We start from the raw sequence: 21,756 nt of genomic DNA, 5'->3' as shown, positions 1-21,756 counted from the left end.
GCTCAGGGTCTTCGGCATGGTCTGCACACACACACACACACACACACAGTGACACACACACAAATGATGTGAACTATCTTTCAAATCCTTGATAACACGACTAACATACATTATAAAATCAAAATATGCCGGGACATCTAATTGTGGCTTGCTCTGTCTATTATTAGTCGAGTGTGTCTGTCGGTACCTTGCTCTTGTACTTCTGGGGCCCCAGGCGAAACTTGGCATAGGGGTCGCTGAGGCCGTTAGGGTCCATGGGGACTAGGTCGCGACCCTCGATGAGCGAGATGCTGACGATGCCTCGCCACAGCTGGGCCCTTCCGATGGACCTCCGACAGCCGCTGGGTGTCCTGACGCTGTCGGGGGGGGGGGCGGGGGTGGAGGAACACTTACATGGGCGCACGCTCTCCAGGGGGCCAAGGAACGAGCCAAGCGGGAGAGCGTCGTGCCGGAACGCAGCCAGCAGGGAGCAGTAGAGAGAGCAGCAACAGTCCCAGATAACGATCCAGATCAGCCGGCGATAGCTGCCGCAAACACGTTTCATCTCCACTGACCTGCTGGGGGCCTGTGACATGAACTCGTGGCAGGCAGAGGCGTTCGCTGTAGATTACGGCTGCTGGTCGAGCTGACTAGGTCACGGGGGAGGGGGGAGGAGGGGATGGGGGGTGACATCGAGCCCTACGACAAACAGACGACAAGCAGTCGAGCGACACAAACGAGCACGTCACAGGCGTACAAGGCCAGGCTGAGGTACGAAACGCCGTGGCGTTGCGCATTGGGGACACAGGATGCACGGAAGGGCGCAGACCCATGCACAAACAGTAGCACACTTTGGGGGGCGGGGCTTGGCGAGTGTGTGCGGAAAGGCTGATGGAGACGCCGTCAGTTCTTTACCTTGTTCGAGCGTTTCCAGGATCTCCTGAGCAGCATGGTCTAAAAGAAATGACGGTACACGTTATTTCACCTGGCGGATGACTGCCCTCAGTACGGGAGCGCTGTGTGGGATGTTTACATTTGGGAAGGGGGAGGGGGGTGGGGGGTTAAGCAGGCAGCCTTGGGCCTTGTCACCTCTGTGTTCACTGATGTCTACCCCTGCCCGTCACCTGTCCCCCGGACCTCTCTGTTTGTCTACTGGAGGGGGGCTACAGGTTCCTGCTCTTACTGCGAGCATAGACCCTTAAATCACCGCCTGAGGGCTAGGCATAATGGGAGGCCAAAAATGGAAGGATAATTAAATGAATGATGGGTCTGTAATAAGAGTCGGTAAATTAAACGCCGCTGTCCAACGCTGTTTAAATATTCATTCAGCCACGTCTGAGTGGATGTTCATGAGGTCATGCATTATAGAACCTGGGTGAATTTTACATTCTGCATTTCTCCACCTCTCAGTACAGGCCAGAGCAGCACAGACTGTTCCCCCTTGTCCAGCTCTCCACAGCCCCAGCCCACGTACATAAAGTAGCAGCATACAGCTAACTGGGTAGCTATGCTCAATCTCCAGAGAATGACGGATGAAACCTTGAAAGGTCGAAAGACGAAAACCGCTGCATGGGCAGGTTTGCAGAGAGACATAACTGTACTTCACAGGGCCCGGGAGGCAGGGAGGGAATTAAATGTAGTTTCTTATCAAGTTATTTATTAATTTTTTTGTACCCAGTATGTTGAGAGATTGTACATAGAGCAAGGATACGCCTTCCTTAGAGGGACATTCTTGTCACAATCACTGTGGGGGTGTGTGATGGAGGTGGAGTGGGTGAGAGAGATGGGATGGGTGAAGCATTTCGAAAGCTGCGGGGGGAGGGGAGGTGGGGGGGGGGGGGGTTGGGGGTGGGGGGGGCAATCTACCACGGCAGGACCGGTGTGAAGAACACTGGATTTGCAGGGCCACAGAAGGAATAGGCATCTATGGCTAGCTACTGCACCACAACGCTACCACCACAACCAGACTCACTTTGTTCACATAAGGCTTCCAGCGATGGGTCTTACTGTCTTTTTTCTGTAGGACATTCGCAGCAGAGGGACTCAGCTCAAACACACTGCTGCGAGGTCGTTGCGCAAGTAGCAACACACGTTTACGGAACTGCACTCGCAATACATTCGTGATGTGTGCGTCTGTGTGTTCGAAAGATGTGCAAATGTATGTATGTGTGCCAGCGCATGTGTATTTGTGGTGTGGTGTGTGTGTGTGTACGTGTGTGTGTGTGTGTGTGTACGCCTACCGTGGCATCTTTCTGCTCCTCTAGGGGGCCGTCTTTAGGGGTGAGGGTGACGTCCAGCTCCAGAGTGCCCAGGTCCTGGTCAGGGTGATGAGGATCCGTCAGATTCAGGATCACTGGCTGCGTCCTGAACAACAGCGAGACAGAATCCTCTCAGGGTCCAAAGAAGACAGGAAGCTTGTGTGGTCCAATCAGCACAGGACTCCCGAGTCATCGAGGGGGCCGATGTTCGCTAGCCTACCTGTGGTGTTCCAGTGACTCCATGTAGAGGTACGCTGAGCCGATGAAGTCATCTTGGAGGCCAAAGTCGTAGTCAAACACCTGCAGCAGGTTGAGAGGTACACAACCCGTATTAGTGCGTGTGTGCATACAGTGTGTGTCTATATGTGAGTGTGTGCTTCTATCTCCAAGCCATCAGGCTCCTGAACAGATAACTACCCCCCCGACCCACCTCCCTTCTGAAACCTTCTTATCTTATATTTGATCTTTTATTGGGTGTGCTCAAGCCTTCGGCGAGAGCACAACCTTTGTTCTCTCACATATATATTATTTATTATTGTTTATTTTCGCCCCCTTAAAACTCAGTCAATATTTGGCCTACATACACAACGGCGGTGTCAAAAGGTTCGTCTTGGTAGCGATTGCGTTGCTTCTATTGGAATTTACGTTCCGTTGCATGGTTTGGGATTAAGTTAAGTTTTTGTGGCGAAAAGTGAAGCTAACGGTGGCTAATTTGCTAGCCACAGTCACTGACGTTACTAACGTCATTACGTCACTAACGTCACGAAAACACGCGTGACTACCTGTAGCAGAACATTCGTTTCGCATCTGTTAACTTGGGGGATAGCTAGGCTAACTATAGCTTTACTGCAAGGCAGCTGCAGGAACGCCACAAGCAAAGAGGCCAGGGTGATAACTATTTACTCATTTTACTTTGTGATATGACACACAATTGTGATGTGTAATGTACAATATTAGCTGATATTATTAAGGAAGTAAGCCCACATCTACTTTCGGAAACGGTAGTCTACTATTTCACTGAAATATTAGCATCATGACATTAGCCTCTGTTGCCCGGGCAACACATACTACAGTGGTCTATGATGTATCTGTTTTCAATCGTTAAAATAAACATTCCTCACATATACATTTTCGTTGTAGGATTTATTATGACATTAGATTACAATTAAACGATTTGTGGGTGAAATTATCATTACCTGTGGTTTCAATCCAGTGTATCACTGCAACGCTGTAGCCTACGCGAGACACACGACAAAAACATCTAACATACAGTACCAGTACACAGCTGTTTAGGAAGTCGACAGAAAATGTTCGGCACTCCCCTTACTTAAATCAAAAGTCTATCTAACTACTAACCTGAACTTCATTGCCACAGCCTAAACTTTGTCAATCTGTTCATGAAAATAATTAATTTCAGCCTAAACCTTACAACGGAACGTTTAATCAAATTCAACCAATGCAATCGCTACCGAGACGAACACAGCAGTAGTCTAGTACTGTACCGTAGTAGTAGAATTTACCGGGGCAGCTTCTCCACACAGGGCTATATCGCATTTTGCGTTGTTACCTTACAATGATCGCTACCAGTGAGCTTTTTATGAATGAGCGATTTTCCACTAAATAAATGTCAAGCTTATTTACGTTTTGGGGGGCATATTTTCAGTTAGCAGATGGTACTGTTTGAATCGCGATTCCATCTTCTACTGCCGGGTAACGTCGTAGAATAATCTTCAAAGGGGGTTCTTTATTAATGAATGAATGCAATGAGTAGGCTAAATGCATGAAAATATCACGAGAAGGGAAAAACTTAAAAGGACGTTTAAGTCATAGAGATTAGGTCAATTTGTACACCGGTCTGCCAAATTTATTCGTTTTCATTCAACAATGAGCCTGCCTATAAATAATAAGTATGCATTTTTATATAAAATACAGAAATATCAGTTGTAAAAATGTCATTAAAAAACGGACCCCTGTCCAACCGACGCAAGCAAGCACACCCTACAATTTCCCCAGAAATTGTACCCTCTCTAGTTGTTATTATTGTCCGCTACCATCTATTTGATTATTCAAAACTGCACTGTTGTAGGTAGCTCTGCGGCACAAAGCTTTTCATTGTACATTGTATACTCGTGTATCCTGTACACATGACAATAAACTTGAATTGAATCGTGTGTGTGAGCATGCATGCAAGCGTGTGTACACTATGTCTGTGTGTCTATGCGTAAGAGCACGCATGCAAGCGAATGTATGCGGCGCGTGTGTCTGCTACCTTAACGTATAGAGACTCGTGCAGGTTCTCCACAAACAGAGTGGTACTTTCATCCCACACCGGGTTGAGGTTCTTGTGGATGATTCTGCTGCGGAACACCTCTTTACCACACAACTTAAACTTCACATACGGATCACTGGTCCCTGGAAGAAATAAAGAGTTAACAGAAAATGTTGTTTTTAATGTTGCTATTCTCAGTAAAGTTGAGTTGGATTACCCTGTGTGTTGCAGGAGAGGGGAAGGACAGAGATGGACAGAGAGAGAGACAGACAGAGAGACAGACAGAGAGACAGACCGACAGAGACAGAGAGAGTCGGAGCGCGAGGCAGACAGAAAAGGAAAGAGAACGACAAACAAATAGAGACAAAGCGAGAGACAGACAGGCGGAGAGACAGACAGAGCTGAGACAAAGCTGAGACAGAGCTGAGAGAGAGAGAGAGAGAGAGAGAGAGAGAGAGAGAGAGAGAGAGAGAGAGATGGAGAAAAGAGAGAGCGAGACAGACAGACAGGCGGAGAGACAGACAGAGCTGAGACAGAGAGAGAGAGAGAGAGAGAGAGAGAGAGAGAGAGAGAGAGAGAGAGACAGAGAGAGACAGAGAGAGACAGAGAGAGAGAGAGAGAGAGAGAGAGAGAGAGAGAGAGAGAGAGAGAGAGAGAAAATAGAAAGCGAGACAGACAGACAGGCCGAGAGACAGACAGAGCTGAGAGACAGACAGAGCTGAGAGACAGACAGGCAGAGAGAGAGCGGCAGAGAGGGAGAGAGACGCCCACACCTCCTCTGTCTCTGATGGCCAGGTTGTTCCCCCTCTTCAGGTCGATGTCCAGCTTGTACATGGTAGAGGTGGGGAGGGCTCGCTGGGAGTTAACCCCCGAGGCGCCATGGGCACCCATGCCCTGGAGGGACAGGACAGAACGTTACCTACCCACACACACACACACACACACACACACACGCAGCACCTCTGTCCTGCCCACACTGGCCCCTTCTTGCAGCTCCACAGTCGAGGAAGCAAAACCACCGCACTGACAAAACCACCAGACGTGAATACTCACATGAACATAACATAGCACTCCTCGCTTCACAATCCAAACACACTCGTGTTCTAACATGTTTTAATGTCCATAAGCACTGATAAACCTCCAAGCTCCTTTCTGTTGTGGCTGAGCTGTGCACTGACAGGATATTCGACCCTGCAGTTTCCTCAGATTGTGACGTTTGAGCAACCGACAGCCGAAATTCTTGCATCAACTCCCTGTGCATAATTTGCTCTTCCAGTAAGTGAGAGCGAACCAGAGTGATCTCCTTCCTGGCAGAGTCTCTACGCTATCACAACATTTGATGTAACGGGGCGTTGCGTTACCTTGGCATACGGAAGCTCTTACCCGCCATCTTTATTCACGACCTGTCTCTACCACACTACAGCGCAGTCCACGTCAGGCTAACACGCTCCACATTTCAATGACTATAAAGCAATCGCCTTCTCCTCCGTCTCTCTCTCTCTCTCAACAAACACAAGCACATTCTAAGGAGTTGCACGCACACATTCTAAGGAGTTACACACTGCACACGTCAGCAGTCAAGGGAGAATTCATCAGGACCAGTGTCTGGCATCCATCCCCTGGTGTGCGGATCTCCAATAGTAGCTTGCCAACTGGCCCAGTCAATAAAACTGGCCCCTGCCAACAATCCATCCCCTCTCATGTGTAATCACTCTTGTTACGGAGGCTGAGGTGAAACTGAACTGGGGAGGGGTCAACTAGGGTTTCTACTGGCTGCCAAGTTTGCCAAGACTTGCTAGACGCTGTCAGAAACCACGGCTAGGATCGGGATCAAAAGCTGTGTCGATACTGTGCTGTTTATCGAATCGGTCTTTCCCATGGTCCCGGGCATGTGGTTTCTGATTGGCCTGAGCAGGTGAGGTAAAGATGATTGACAGGTGTCATCCTACAACCAGAGGCTGAGTCACAGGGCTGGCTGTGCGTGGAACCAGGCTACCGGTGTTTAGATAACACTGCTTAGCGGACTTACTGTCCTGGGGGAGGGCTAAATAAAGCAGCACAGCATGCAGAACCTCAGATCAGGAGCAATCCTATCAGTGAGGCCGTTACACACAGAGATAGGGCTATTTTTATGTTTGTGTATGTGTGTGTGTGTGTATGTGTCAAGACGAGTTATATGCACTGATCTGCCTCCTTCTCATTTGGAACCAGGTCATGCTGGTGACATGGAAGTCTGGGTAAAGGTTGCGCTTTGTTCTAACATGCATGATGCGTATTCCTGTGTGGGAGACCCTGGTGATCCAGAGACGTGGATGTCACTTTGATATCCCTGCCACCAAGGCCCTTCTACTGTCACCCTGTAGAGGTATGTCCTGACAGAATGACTCATCCTCTGCATCTCTCTCTCTCTCTCTCGCCCCCTCACCCCCCCCCTCTCTCTCTCTCCCTCCCTCCCTCTCTTTCTCTCTCTCTCTGTCTCTCTCTGTCACTCTCTCTTCCTCACACACAGACAACTCATCTTACATCTCCATTCTGCAGCATCATATTAAACCCATTACTCCTACATGTGTACCGAGCATCAGTCATCCCATCCCGCTCATACACCAGAACACCATAATCATTAGAGAGTGAAGGGTTGGACCAGCGTGTGACTGCATGCACATATATTAGTAAGAGGGTGATGCTGCACGCCTACACCCCCACCCCCCTCGCCGCCCTCCCTCTCAACAGCCCCCCCACACACACACCCTGTCAGGAATAATGAGTGTGAGAACCAGCACCAGAGGCTTGTTCGATGGAGATAATCAATTCCGACACAAAACAAACACTGGTGCGGGGATCAGGAACAACACTTTCCCTAACCAAGATCTCAGACTCAGTTTTAGTATCGGAGGCTAGCGAAAAGTTTATTTTGTTCGGAGTTATACCACAACACCGCAAACTCGATCTAGATTCTAAATGGTGAGAACCACTGGTCATCTAGGACAATCTGAACCTCATAGATTATATAAATATCCAGGACAAGCGAAGGACGAGCAGTCCTCGCAATCTCCACATGACGTCAACATCTCGACTCTGAAAACAGGTAGAGGGATGTGGGGGAGCCCAAGAGGCCTGGGGGGGGGGTCAGGGGGGTCAGGGCTCACCGATAGCAGCCGTCCGCACGTCGACGCCAGGGGAGACGACTCATTCTGAGCCGCGGAGCTGAGTAACACTCGAAACGCCAGCCGGGTCTCCGCGGCCAACCCCTCCGTCATCAAGAGAGAGCGAGGGGGAGGCGGCGGGAGAGAGAGAGAACGGACGAAGCAGAGAGAGGCAGAGCGGCAGTCTGAAGGCACCAGGAGACCGAGACATAGGGAGAGGCAGTCAGAACGAGCGGGAGGGGGGATAGAAGGCCAGGTAAACAGCCTGAGGAGCTTAGAGGAGTGTGGAGTGGCTAAACCGAGGGGGGAGGAGCCGAACAGGTGAAGGAGGGACGCGATTGGTCGCCGCTGTAATCTCTCCAGTGGACACCTCTTTATTGACGGTTGCAAAGGCCTAAACAACCATGAACACAATAAGTTAATGTTTCTGTGTTTGGAATTTCCACTGTGTTGTGGAAATGACACGTGCGATCAGTTCTTCTCCTATTACAGACTCTCGGCTTTCACACTAACTCCGTCGCCCATGTTGTGACAACGTTTGCAGAGTCTATGCAAATGTACCCCCTGAATGGGAAAATTGTTCAGACGACTCGAGCCTTTGCTTTTGCCTACTTCCCGGGTCAAAATACATCGGCATGTTGTGTGAAAAGTTGCGAGTTCAGTAAAATGATGTGAAACCTAGGTCCTGCTTCTTGGAACTTTGTAAACTTGGCCTGTGGATATGGTGAGCACCACAACCACCCACACTGACACATATGCACACACACACACACGCACAACAGAGATAGTCATTATTATCACAGGAAGTGCTGGTTATAACAGTGACTGTTTATGTGCTGCCTAAGCATGTACCAAGTATGCTTACACACACACACACTCATGTCCGATCTGTGCAATCTTCCTCCTCATCCACTTCACTAGAATATTATTCTCATTGGTAGACTTGATACGGTGGCCGACATGTGCAAACGCGCTGCAAATTAAGAAAACACATGCAAATAGACAAAACACAAGCAAATTAAGAAAACATGTTCATGAATTTGACAACACATAAGCAGCATTCAGCAAACGAGCTGCAAATACACACAACACAACCAAATACATAAACGCGCTGCAAATACATAAACGCGTTGCAAAAACGAAAGCACGCAAACCAAAAACACTGCATCCAGTTGCTAAATGACTAAATGTATAAAGCTTCGCAAATAGGGCATTAAAAAGATGAACTTAGATCATGTGACTTTGTCACCGATTTGACGCACGTGACTTTTGGCCCCGATTTGACGCTAGAGTCAAAACGGGGCCAAAAGTATTGCAAATGCGTATGACAATCCACAAATGTAAAACGTGATCCGAGTTTTACATTTGTGGATCACGTTTTACATTTGTGGATTGTCCTATACGCATTTGCAATACTTTTGGCCCCGTTTTGAGCCCATACACTTAGCGCTCTCCCTAGAGGCCTGGTCAACTTCCGTTGAGAAAACTGTATTTGCAGCGTTTTTGGTTTGCGTGCTTTCTTTTTTGCAACGCGTTTATGTATTTGCAGCGCCTTTATGTAGTATTTGGTTGTGTTGTGTGTATTTGCAGCGCGTTTGTTGAATGCTGCGCATGTGTTGTCAAATTCATGAAGATGTTTTCTTAATTTGCTTGTGTTGTCTATTTGCATGTGTTTTCTTAATTTGCAGCGTTTGCACATGTCGGCCACCGTAACTTGAATACTTCACAGTACAGACTTTCATAAAAACAGTCCTGTTACATCTTTAGCATCAGGGAACTGAGGATTGAGCATGATTGTACATTAGTCCCAATGGACCTTACTTCCGCCAGCGAGCCGGAGCTGGTGCGCGAGGTAGAGAAGTTCCGGCTAGATAGTCGGCCTCGCCTCGACGCACAGCATCGGCTCCGGAACAAGTCTCCTTGAGAGGGGCTGGACTCTCTTCCACTCTGGAGTTGCCCTCGGTGAGAGACGTCGAGCTGGGGTGGGAATACTTGTTTCCCCTCGGTTCGGCGCCTGTACGTTGGGGTTCACCCCGGTGGACGAGAGGGTAGCCTCCCTCCGCCTTCGGGTGGGGGGGACGGGTCCTCATTGTTGTTTGTGCTTATGCACCAAATGGCAGTGCAGAGTACCCACTCTTTTTGGAGTCTCTGGGAGGGGTGCTGGAAAGCGCTCCTCCCGGAGATTCCCTCGTCCTCCTGGGGGACTTCAATGCTCATGTGGGCATTGACAGTGAGACCTGGAGGGGCGTGATTGGGAGGAACGGCCCCCCCAATCTGAACCCGAGCAGTGTTTTGTTGTTGGACTTCTGTGCTAGACACGGCTTGTCCATAACGAACACCATGTTCAAGCATAAGGGTGTTCATATGTGCACTTGGCACCAGGACACCCGAGGTCTCAGGTTTGGGGGGACCTCAGGATCGGGTCGCTGCTTTTTGCGGATGATGTGGTTGGCTTCATCGGGCCGTGACCTCCAGCTCTCAATGGAGCGGTTCGCAACCGAATGCGAAGCGGCTGGGATGGGAATCAGCACCTCCAAATCTGAGGCCATGGTTATCGACCGGAAAAAGGTGGAGTGCAATCTCCGGGTCGGGGAGGAGATCTTGTCCCAAGCGGAGGAGTTCAAGTATCTCGGGGTCTTGTTCACGAGTGAGGGAAGGATGGAGCGCGAGATCGACAGGCGGATCGGTGCGGCGTCCGCAGTGATGCAGGCTCTGCATCGGTCCATTGTGGTGAAGAAGGAGCTGAGTTGAAAGGCGAAGCTCTCTATTTACCAGTCGATCTACGTTCCTACCCTCACCTATGGTCACGAACTGTGGGTAGTGACCGAAAGAACGAGATCGCGAATACAAGCGGCCGAAATGAGTTTTCTCCGCAGGGTGTCCGGGCTCTCCCTTAGAGATAGGGTGAGAAGCTCGGTCATCCGGGAGGGGCTCAGAGTAGAACCGCTGCTCCTCCGCGTCGAGAGGGGCCAGTTGAGGTGGCTCGGGCATCTGATAAGGATGCCTCCTGGACGCCTCCCTGGTGAGGTGTTCTGGGCACGTCCCACTGGGAAGAGGCCCCGGGGAAGACCCAGGACACGCTGGAGGGACTATGTTTCTCGGCTGGCCTGGGAACGCCTCGGGGTCCCCCAGGAAGAGCTGGTGGAAGTGGCCGGGGAGAGGAAAGTCTGGGCCTCCCTGCTTAGGTTGCTGCCCCCGCGACCCGACCCCCGGACAAGCGGAAGATGATGGATGGATGGACCTTACTTCCACACATCACTTTTTATGAGTTTGTGATACTGTCATATTTCCAATAACCCATCACCTTCCTGAACCAGAGTGCTTGAACAATAATTAAACCTGCCACCAAAAGATCAATAGTAGTAAAAGGTGTCTCCTGAAAGCTGGGGAGTTATATATGACTAACTCCTCACAGTGATACGCAGCTTAAAAGTTAGAAACCTTCCCATATTGCAGCTGGAGCAAATTGACTGAAGTTAACTGTGTGAGCCTCATACTGTAACAGTTGGCTTGCCCCAGACAATATTTTTGGTGGCATTTCAGTTTTTTGGGGGAGACAGGAAATGTAGGGAGAAAGAGAGGGGATGACATGCGGTAAAGGACCTGGGCCAGATTCGAACCCAGTCTGCCGCAGTGAGGTCTCAGCCTGGTCCAGACATTAGTCCGGTGAGCCACGGGGCGAGGCTTGCCCTAGACCTTTGGCTAGACTTTGACCTAGACACTTTTGGTATGCCCTAGACATGCTGATTCTTCTGAGTATGTAACCCACCTTCAAATATGGGACATTCAAGAGATTTATGGGATATTTGTTGGTTTTATAAGCAATGCAAGTGGATGGAACGAGAAAGACTGTAAAAAACAACAGACTGGAATAACAACCAATATGTCCCTGTACTTACTGTAAGTCGCTCTGGATAAGAGCGTCTGCTAAATGACTAAATGTACAAGCACATACATCCATAGACACCACAAACGTCATGAAGATTTGACTCCGATTCGATTTGACTCCGTTCTAGTTAGTCAGAAGGGGTTTCAAAACCATATAAATTGTGCCCTTTAAAGAGGATCCCAACCACACACAAGACACATGAGAGTCTAACTGGCACACACAAACATGTTGGCTAGGGAATAAGGGGGAAAGACTCGTAAACACAACACGACCCTCCCTACGGAAGCTGGGTTTGCAGACAGCCCAAGCGTGACACCGGAGAAGCGTCCCTTGTTCCAAACAGTGGTGTAATTGAACTGTGCAGGTTGGAGCAGGCAGGTGGGCCCCTTGGTGTTCTCATACCAGACTGGAATGCCAGACTTTCAGTTTGCCCAGTTTTGCAGTAAAACGAGCATCGCTCTCTCCGATCTCTCTTAGATTGACATCGCACAGTACCGTTGTCATCGGTTGCCAATCGTTGCCATATCAAATCCACATGCTCCACGTCTGTGCATTTATAGGCCTACATAATACATTTACAAAATCAGTGTAGGCACAAGCTTTTTTTTTTTTTTTTTTACTTTTGCGGAAAACTCCTAAAGACCTAACTGTGTGGCTGTTCTCACAAAGATTTTCCCAAAAAATGGAGACAAAATGCCTCATTCGTTACAGGAAAGGAGTAGTTGAGTGTCCCTACCGACCACAGGGATTCTCCGTGCATCGAGTTAGGGTTAGAGTGAACTTTCAACCTGACCTCAACAGGTTGAGTAACGTCCTCGGGTACGCTATTACATCAGGATTCTTACCTCTAGACCAGGGTCCATTTCAGTGCTCTTCGGACAATGTGACCAAGATTTAATATCCTGTTTCATGTTGACATATCTAAAACAAATTGTATCATCTATGCTATAAAAGATGTACCTCGACGCACCTAGATCAAAGCACCTGGTGCACCTGGTCGTAAATGACTGATTTATCGGCAACAGTAGGAAAAGAGTATTCTGATTTAAAAAACTGCATCTGTTGTTCTGAAATGCCTCCCTCGTTTCAGTCCATTTTCGCGACTTATTACATCGACATGTTTCATGAAATGCAGCCGATGAGTGCAATATTTTAAGATCCTTACCTGCAGCTGATCATCTTCTTCCAGTGCTACAGCCTGGTTCCTGGCGGCCGGTTCATCACTCAGCCGCTCCAAACACGCCGAACCAAGAGAGGAGCTCTTGTGGTGGGACTGTACCAGATAAGCCACCGCGGGCGTCTTACTCTCCATGCTGCTGATGGGTGTCTGTGCGTCGGACTGCATTCTTTTGGCGCCTGCTTGACTAATGTTGCGGCTGTAGCCGGAGCTGGGGTTCACTTTGCCGCAGAGGGGCGACTCCTCTCCGTCAAGACCCACAGGAGCGGAGCAGAGCAGGTCGGGTTGAGACAAGGAGATCACTCCGTCCAAAACATGTCTCTTTTTCTTTCTCTTGAACATCCACATCCCCCTCTCCTTTTTCTCTGCTGTCTCTCTTGAGCCAAGATTAAGGCTGAGATTAAGCTTGGTTTTAGCTTGAAATTGTTTAAACAATTTGTTTTGGTCGGACGAGCCTTCATCCTCGTTCCATTCACCTCTCTCCATTGTCCGATTTGCCTCAATAAAGAAGATAAAACACGGTGCGCTGATGCTATCGAGTGAAGAGTAAAACCTATTACACTGAAGTATCCTGTCAAACGGCACTTGAGAGTAGTTCTGCAATTGATCTTCTGTAGCTACCCCACTACTGTTTAGTCAGCAAGGTTTTGTTACGCGTAAGCATAGTGGATGACGTGCTATACAAAGACAGATGTTCCATAACAAGCCCATTCAGCTTAGTCCTATTCGAAATCATGAGATCCATGAGTTTACTCTAAAACACCAAAGGCTCCTATTAAATGCCAGACTTTGGGCATGCGCGGATTTCCAATACCCGCCTCCACCAGCCTCAGGACCGTAAAACTTTTACAAGCTTTAAAAATGCACACGTGATGTTGTACCACGACATGGAGCTAGGTGATTTCACAATCAATGAAGGACATCCAGCCTGTGATATAAAAGTGTCACAACATTGGTTTTATTATTGATGAGCATTGTGAGTCACTGTCTGTAACCTCGACTGTGTGAACAACATGCTGACAATATTTGAATTAACAGACAAAATAACCTCACATCCATGTACAATACTCATACGCGTGCCATGCTAATGTCTGGTAGCTGGCCAATAACATATGAGATTCCATCACTGGTTTGTCTGCAACAAATTGTAAGATTATTGATTGTGGTGCAACGCTTCATAAACCAATAGTCAACCTCAGAGGCAGTCTTTGAACGTTAAAGAGACAATGCCTGTAGAACTTAATTGTCATCACTTTGGCTTCTATTCTGCTGGTCAAAAAAATGACACAATTTTTGCTGACACAAACACACCCTTTTTTTGTCTCTGTCTCTCTCACACACAACCATGTTCATCACACACACACACAGGCTAACACCATGGAATAAACAGACAAAAAGAGAATAAATTAACTATACAATAAATAAACAAGCTCACTGTGGGACTTAGTAGGTCAAATAGTGCATAGGAAGTACTCAAATCTACATGAATGACAAACCACATTCCCTTCAGTAAATCTAACAACAACTGATGTGTAAAGGTAACAAAGTGCAATCTACAAAGATACTACAAAGCTTGGCTAAAGACTGGATCCAACAGACAAGCTTGTTGAAAAAAAAAAAAAAACCATAGCTGTTGACCCTGTTCTGTGCTGGATTTATCCTGTGGGTTTTTTTCTACCGAAAACAGGTGACATGCACATTATTTCTTTGTTCTTAGGAAACCAAGCCTGTTATCCCAGGCCATCGGAGACAATGTCAACTCGCCGACATCCTGGTGGAGATGAATTGATACATGGCAGGTCGTGTTGCATGGGCCCTGTGGAGCTCTGCCCACGTAAACAGTGGTTGGGCGTGAGGCCGAGGAAGTGGACGCATCACAGGTCTTGCTCGTGCATTTGCTGCTGCATCTTCTGTAGCATCTGCTGCATCCTTCTCAACTACAGGGAGGAGGGAGGGAGAGGATATGAGAGAGAGAGAGAGAGAGAGAGAGAGAGAGAGAGAGAGAGAGAGAGAGAGAGAGAGAGAGAGAGAGAGAGAGGCACACCCACAGAAACCACTAAGCTGTACAGTAGCAGCTTGGGGCTGGAACAGTGTTTCTCGTACCTCTTCATCCTTCATCTTGATCAGCTTCTCCGTCTCCACGTCCGGAGTAGACAGGGGCAAGATAGGGATCGGGCTCTCAACACGGTTGACAGCATTCATCTTACTGCAACACACACACACACACACACACACAACAGGAGTGAGCCCAAAAGACACACACACTTAAGACCGGGTCTGCCCTGAACACAAATATTTACACACACACACACACACACACACAATACAGGACTGAGCACTAAACACCCACACACAAAAAAAGGTGAGCCTTCTACATACAAACACACACGCACACACAGTGATCAAGCGTTTAGGAGTGGGGATAGAGACAGGTTTAGCAAGGCGGTGAGAGAGGCTAAACGACTGTAGTCAAAAGAGAGACTAAAACAACTCTGCTTCTGTCTGGAGGGCTCAGGTAGATCACCAACTACCAGCCCAGAGCCCCCCACTCCACTAACGACTCCCGCCTGGCCAACGACCTGAACGAGTTCTACTGCAGATTTAAAAGACAATGAGTAGACAAAGACAGTAACTGGCCTCTTCAACAAGGACAAGGACTCCCACAGACATTTAACTATTATCTATTTTAAGTCCGACACCTATTGCACTACGCACAAGCCACCTCGATCTCTTTTGCACTATGCTGCCCATTCATATTCTTATATATATATATTTTATATTTTAAATTGTTGAATTTTTTTGATTGTTTAATTCTTAGAATTAGTTAGACTATTGTACTTTTAATTTAAGATCCGTATATGTTTATTGTTTTCACTTTCCTGCCACAGTAAATTCAGTGTTTGTGTAAACCTACATGACGAATAAACCAAATTCTGATTCTGATCCCTAAACACACACACACACACACACACACACACACACTGCATCTACCTGGTCATGATCTGGATGCACTGGGCTCTGTAGTTTTCATAGTGACAGTCGCAGGTGATGTCCTTCAGGTCATGCATGTGCGTTCTGATTAGCATGGTCCTCAGCTTGACAAAGTCACAGTGGGACTGGTTCTCCACTAGACAAACACACACACACACACACACACACACAGTAGCGTCAACATTAGGATTAATCCAAAACAGAATACTGGAAACTGATATTTGGGAGATCACTGGAACCCGTCTTAGAGCAGTGTGGAGCAGAACGGGGGGGGGGGGGGGGGGGGGGTCCTACCCTCCACAATGCCCCATGGGTAAAGCCTTCCTCTCACTCTCTGACCTCTGGCCTCCACCACAGTATTGCTGCCGATCACGGCAAAAGGAGTGCTCTCCTGAAACACACACACACACACAAGTTGTTTTGTTGGAGGGAGGATAGGGGAGTGATGCGCCTTGGAGGTCTGTGTGACGCCCGGCTGCAGGAGGCACACACCTTCAGCTCTCTGTCTCTCTGCTTGAAGTCCTCCTCTTCATCGGAGTCACAGTCGGGGAACTGGTAGACCTTGATCCCCAGCTTGTCTATCTCCTCCCTCAGCTGAACGGACAAGGAGGGGGGGGGAGGGAGGGGGGGGAGGTGGAAAGGTGAAGAAGACACCTGGAGGCAGTTTACAGTCAATCTGGACGCTACGGGATCCTCGGAGAGGATCCCCCCCCCCCCCCCCCCCACCCACGACCGCGGGTTCGTCTCCGCTACTCGTCGTCTCTGGCCTTACCCGGTCTTTCAGCTTCCGGATCTCGGTGGGCGTGAGGCAGTCCGCTTTGGAGATGAGCGGGACCACGTTGACCTTGTCCTGCAGTGCCTTCATGAACTCCACGTCGACAGGACGCAGCCTGCAGACGGTCGCCAGCTCAGCGTGAGGGCGCGTGCGTGCTTTGAGCGCGCGTGCGCATCAGTGTGCGTGTGCGTCTGTGTGAGCGTGCCTGCGTGAGAGCTCGTCTTACCCATGTCCAAAGGGGGGTATAAAGTAGAGACAACAGTGGACCCGGCTATCCTGGATGTTCTTCCTGTTCAGTCCGCTCTCGTCTCTGAAGTACTGCTCAAACTGCTGATCGATGTAGTCTGTGATGGGTCTCCAGCTGCAAACATATAACCAATCAGTCGTGAAAAACCATGAAAGTATCATCGAGTTTTCTGCATTGACGGGCAATTCCACAGTCACATACCACTCAGTATTGTTGACGGCATCTCCGAAGCCAGGTGTGTCTACAATAGTTAGCTTCAGCTTGACGCCCTTCTCCTCGATATCAACGGTGTACTTAGTGATCTCCACTGTCTGGCTGATACGCTCTAGAGCAAGACACACGCACAGAAAACCCTGGTGAGAGCGTATCGCTAACCGGTCGTGAATTTGCGTATTAGCATGCTCCATATAGACTCTTTATTACCTGAAGCAACACTGCCTCACGTTAAAAGGGATACAACTGTGACTTCTGACAGTTATTGTTGCCTCACCCTCAGCGTTGAGCAGTTTCCTGTCCTTGTGCAAGTCGGTTAGAAACAGGCTGTTCACCAGAGTGGATTTACCCAGGCCGGACTCCCCTGAAGAACAATCGTAAACAAGTCATTTTCACACTATTCACAATTCAGAATACGTCCTGCTCATAAATAGTGTGTTTTTATTGCCTCCCCTTCACAGCTCGGCCCTCTCACCTGCAACCATGAGGGTGAAGTCAAATCCTTTCTTCACAGACTTCCTGTGCACCTGGTTGGGGAGGGTTGCGAAGCCAACGTACTCCTTCTCCTCGAGTACCCAGAGACACAGAAGCAAGTCACACACATGATAAATCGGTGCAAGGTCTCACAGACCTTACCCTCGGTATCGCACAGCTCCGGAAGGCCTGCCATGTTAGTAGGGCATTCCCATAATTCCCTTCATGTTTTATTGAGGCAGCAGGCAGAGGGGTATTCCGGGAGAGGGCGCTTGCCCTGAGGATGTCCACAGAACAACCAGTGGGGGGAGGGGAGAGCTACTGCATTTAACATACTGTCGCATACAAGCTCATGGTCCACAGAGCATCCCTCCCAGGGACTTAAGACTCTTGTTATTCATGTGTGTGCGTGTGTGTGTGTGTGTTACTTGGTCCACCTCATTGGTTGGCATTTCTTCCAGTTGAGTGCTCTCTACTGAGATCTTGGGACCAATACCAACACAAGGAGCATCCAATGTGCCTGTGAGTTATGTAGAAGTGTAAATTGTTTTGCAGGATATGAGCACAGATCAATGCGCATGTGCCTGTGTGCGTGTTTGGGGGGTCGTTTTGTGTGTGGGGGGAGTGTGGCATAATCATCCGTGAGTAGGCCTGCTTCAAGAAGGCACAGAGACCAGAAGGAATACACCTTAAAATCTCCCAAACAGAGCTGAGATGGACTGGAGTTGCTATGGAGACAGCTAGGAGGATTGGGTTTGACAAATTTGTTGTTCAGACATTACGCCCACTTGCGCCATTAATTAATGGGGAACTGTCTAAACCTCTTTCCATAGACCAGTAAAGCTATGCTGGATGGCTGTAGGGGAGCCCTCTGAGAGATGGTTCAAGAATGGGTGGAGAAAGGACATTCATCGACTGTAAAACTTTCGAAACATTATGACATAAATTATGAGACGAATAACTGTATATCCTCCTCACACACCTTTCATTATATTGCAGGGGTGTTACCTGGGCCAACAAGCGCCTATGCCTGTGATCCGCGCGCAGCTTGAACATACAACCACTGGACGCGCGCACACCAGGCAACACAATAGCAACTCGGTAACTCGCAGTTGGATGAGCAGAAATAAAAACAGGCAAGAACACCATCGTAATTTGGGTCACACACCGGTTATAGGCGGATTGGAAAATGTTGCTAAATGTACGCCGTGAATCTCGTTCATTTTCTTCCAAACGAAGCCCAGCTTGTTTACTAACCGCGTCTGTTTATACACAGATCATATGAAAATAAATCACACCGACAAATTAGGTTACGTTGACTGAATTCTCAAATGATCTCTCTTTCTTTTTTTTCATTGAACGTGCTTCATAAATGCTTACCTCTATATCATCTCCTGAGTAGTATCCGCGATGGAATGATCCAGTGCGTCCATGGACATGGAAGGTACACATTAGTGGCAGGTGAAAGATGAAGCCAAGACGGGTGCAAGAGAGAACAGTAGAATGAAGTGAAAATAATTGATTGATAATTGATTAAGTATGCTGCAAACATTCCTTACCTGATTTGAGCGTTCGGCTCTTGTACCTCGTGCTGGTCGTCATCTTGGCCGCCGGAAAACAGCTGGATTCGTTCACGTACTTGCGCGCTCCAGTTGAATGTGTCGTACACGAGCAATTTCACATAATTTATAAATTATTGCCGTGTAAACTATAATGCATTGTAAGATATGGCCAAATTAAATTATACGCTAACGATCTATCTTTTTATATAATGCAGAAAAATATCAAAATAAGAGCAGATTCTGAAAATGTTGTGGAGGAGTTGGAGTGTCGTCCCTGATACCCCCACAAGGTGGCAGCCTTATGTCACTTTAAAACAGGCGGGTTGTTTTGGACCCTAGGGTGTTTGAATCGTATAAGTTGGACATGGCACCTCGAGAAGGAATGTCTGCCTTGGCATTCTCTGTCCTATATGTTGGGTTTGCGTGTCTACACTGTGCAGCATCAACGAAGGGCTGCTATACCATAGGAAACCTGCTGACAAGAAGGTATTTTATCTAAACCATGTCAGTCAATGTTCAGTCTGTCTTTGCCCCTTCCCGCTCCCCAGGGAACCACAGCACGTTTATCTAAAACATCAAAGCCGTCACAGTCCTCCATTAGGCCCCACTAAGCAGTGTGGTCCTGCAATGGTGATGGTGACTGGTGCTCTCACACATTCCCCCACACATCTAAATATAGATAGCCTGCTGGGAAATTAGTCTGCGTTTTGGAAGAAAATGTGTAAATTACAATAACAGTTTATTAGGAACTCTGTTAGCAAACTGCTGAGTCTCTAAACCCTTTGACGCCTCATATGGCAGCATGGTGTTTGCTGTGCCTTGGTTATTGGCAAATGTAAATGATGTATATACCTCTACAGTCGTGGAGGAACATGAAACAAGGCTCACAGACGACATTTTCTCGACCAAACAATGGAGCCATCGCTTTGCCGACATCAGCAGAGAAAAGGGTCGGTCGTTTATCAGCTGTGTCCTGTGTGGCACTCATGTAGGAGTTCTGTGAGGTCCATTGTAAAGGCCCTACCTAGAGAGGAACACCGTGGCAATTACATGACATTCAAGAGCAACCAATAAAAGGAGAGAGCTACCAGATGACTGAGACAAAAAGGAAGAGTGAGCGAGAGGAAGATAGAGAGAGGGAGGGGAACGAGAGCAAGAAAGAGTGAGAGGGGGGGGGAGGGGAGGGCACGAAAGAGAGAGAGAGAGTGAGCAGAGCCCACATCCTGCAGGGCTGACACATACCTGCGGAGGGGAAGGGATGGCAAGGGAACAATGATGGGAACCCAGGACTAAGGCAGGGTGGCCATGACCGACTCGTTTCCTCTGCTTTCACACCAGCGTAAGTACAGGTTCTGACAATGAGTTCCCAGCTGCAATCCCCCCCAAGCCCCCCCCCCCCCCCCCCCCCACACACACACACACACACACACACTGGCCACCCAAACATTGGCGACCACCCTCCCCCAGGCCACAGCGACACTGTTTTCTCATGTCTCCATCATGACTTTAGCCTCGCGGATATCCAGTGTTCAGCTCAGGAGGGACAACGTTCTCGACTCAAACGGAGATGTCTGGGATCAACATCTTCCTTTCTACTTTCTTCTACTGGATTTCACCTGCTGACTCTTATCTTATCCAACCTAAACCTCTGCTTCACCCCTAAGGGGGGGTCCGGAACATTCTTTCAGTCGCACCAATACATTTCCACAGCAATGCAACAATCATAATTCGTGAGTTAACGATATCACATAACCATTACACTGAACGTTTTTACCGACGTGATCAATCCAGGTCGAGTCCTACATGATTTCCTTTCATATTCTTACAAGGCCATCAGTTATTGTTCTCTCAGATCTGCTAATGACCAGGAGGTGGATGTGACCTCAGTCTAATGTAGGAAGCATGGACTTCAGCCAGAAGCAACAATGCTGGAGCACATGGCTCAGTTTGCTTTCACGGTCAGCGCATGACATCGACGAGCTACTAGCACGCTTTTGCTTGTCCAGTAGTACATAACAGCAAAGAACTGGAGGTGGATCTTCTGAACTAACAAGGATATTTCACATTCCCCGAGACACAGAGTACAATCTAATTGGACTCGTTTGACTAAATGTCTTGTTTAGATGTCATGGTTTATATCACAGCATGGAGTAAGCGTGTGTGGACGTGTGTGTACGAGTGTGGGTCTGCTGGACACACTGTGACCTGAGTGTGAATTTGAGTGTGGCCTGCCTGTTGATCCCCCACACACAGAGGTGTCGCACCGGGTCACATGATGACTTCAGCCAGGAAATGAGAGAAGGCCACTGGTTGGAAGTCCACACCCACACAGTGGCCCATCACATGGACTCCTGTGCGGCTCCCTATAGAGAACGCTAAATCACAGAAGGAACACTGTATTGTTCTGAACAAGCTGTTTCTCCTTTTCCCCTCCGCGAAAAAAACTATTGAGGGAGAAGACAGGGGGCGGGCAAAGCCGGAAAAACATTATTTTTTCGAGCGCGGACTGATAGAAAGGAGAGAAGTAGCGGCATGTTGTTCTTTTCACAACATTCGGCAAAGTAGGAACCTTTTGCATCTTGTTTTCAGAATGGGAGTGTACAGTATGTATACTGTGGGATGTTTTATCTTGCTAAATGACAGAGAGAAAGAGACAGGCCGAGAAGTAAGAGGGCGAGAGAAAGACCGTCTTGAAGTCACTCTGTTATCTCCCTGATTGCTCTTAATGACAACAGGAAATAGTGTCGTTCCAAGGAGGAAATGGGCTGATGTAGAGATA

The 21,756-nt window shown here is 48.3% G+C and overlaps 2 protein-coding genes across 3 annotated transcripts in view; both read right to left on the bottom strand.

The window, feature by feature from the left end:
• mctp1b (multiple C2 domains, transmembrane 1b) overlaps nt 1-13,475 on the bottom strand; it is a 13,995-nt gene extending 520 nt beyond the window's left edge. The window contains 8 exon segments of the mRNA XM_062484827.1: nt 3-21; nt 188-316; nt 318-356; nt 2,220-2,343; nt 2,458-2,537; nt 4,507-4,649; nt 5,280-5,400; nt 12,704-13,475. Of these exon segments, the coding sequence (XP_062340811.1) occupies nt 3-21; nt 188-316; nt 318-356; nt 2,220-2,343; nt 2,458-2,537; nt 4,507-4,649; nt 5,280-5,400; nt 12,704-13,201 (1,153 nt within the window). The 5' untranslated portion in view covers nt 13,202-13,475.
• Nucleotides 13,476-13,651: 176 nt separating this feature from the next.
• Nucleotides 13,652-19,089, bottom strand: septin5b (septin 5b). Of its 2 annotated transcripts, XM_062484387.1 has the most exons (12): nt 18,975-19,089; nt 18,796-18,809; nt 17,417-17,507; nt 17,219-17,305; nt 16,930-17,053; nt 16,708-16,842; nt 16,479-16,596; nt 16,199-16,300; nt 16,001-16,097; nt 15,707-15,842; nt 14,819-14,921; nt 13,652-14,652 (listed from the first exon to the last, which is right to left on the bottom strand). In XM_062484387.1, exons 1-12 carry the CDS (start codon nt 19,015-19,017, stop codon nt 14,590-14,592), a joined length of 1,113 nt encoding a protein of 370 aa, XP_062340371.1. In that variant the 5' UTR covers nt 19,018-19,089; the 3' UTR covers nt 13,652-14,589. The 2 variants fall into 2 exon arrangements, with proteins under 2 accessions (XP_062340371.1, XP_062340370.1); XM_062484386.1 differs by lacking the exon at nt 18,975-19,089 and having other exon boundaries at nt 18,796-18,940.
• Nucleotides 19,090-21,756: the final 2,667 nt, after the last annotated feature.

Source organism: Osmerus eperlanus, chromosome 18 (assembly GCF_963692335.1).
Source record: "Osmerus eperlanus chromosome 18, fOsmEpe2.1, whole genome shotgun sequence".
In the NCBI taxonomy this organism is placed as follows: domain Eukaryota; kingdom Metazoa; phylum Chordata; class Actinopteri; order Osmeriformes; family Osmeridae; genus Osmerus; species Osmerus eperlanus.
Note: the sequence above shows the minus strand (reverse complement) of the source record. Positions and strands in the feature narration are given on the sequence as shown.

What these genes read in the sequence shown, in the direction of transcription:
- septin5b (XM_062484386.1), bottom strand. Translation starts at nt 18,867, where the DNA reads ATGTGTACCTTCCATGTCCATGGACGCACTGGATCATTCCATCGCGGA. An exon ending in GCCGTCAACAATACTGAGTG is followed by an intron (nt 16,843 to 16,929) that starts GTATGTGACTGT and finishes ATATGTTTGCAG; the next exon opens with CTGGAGACCCATCACAGACT. An exon ending in AGAGAGACAGAGAGCTGAAG is followed by an intron (nt 16,098 to 16,198) that starts GTGTGTGCCTCC and finishes TGTGTGTTTCAG; the next exon opens with GAGAGCACTCCTTTTGCCGT.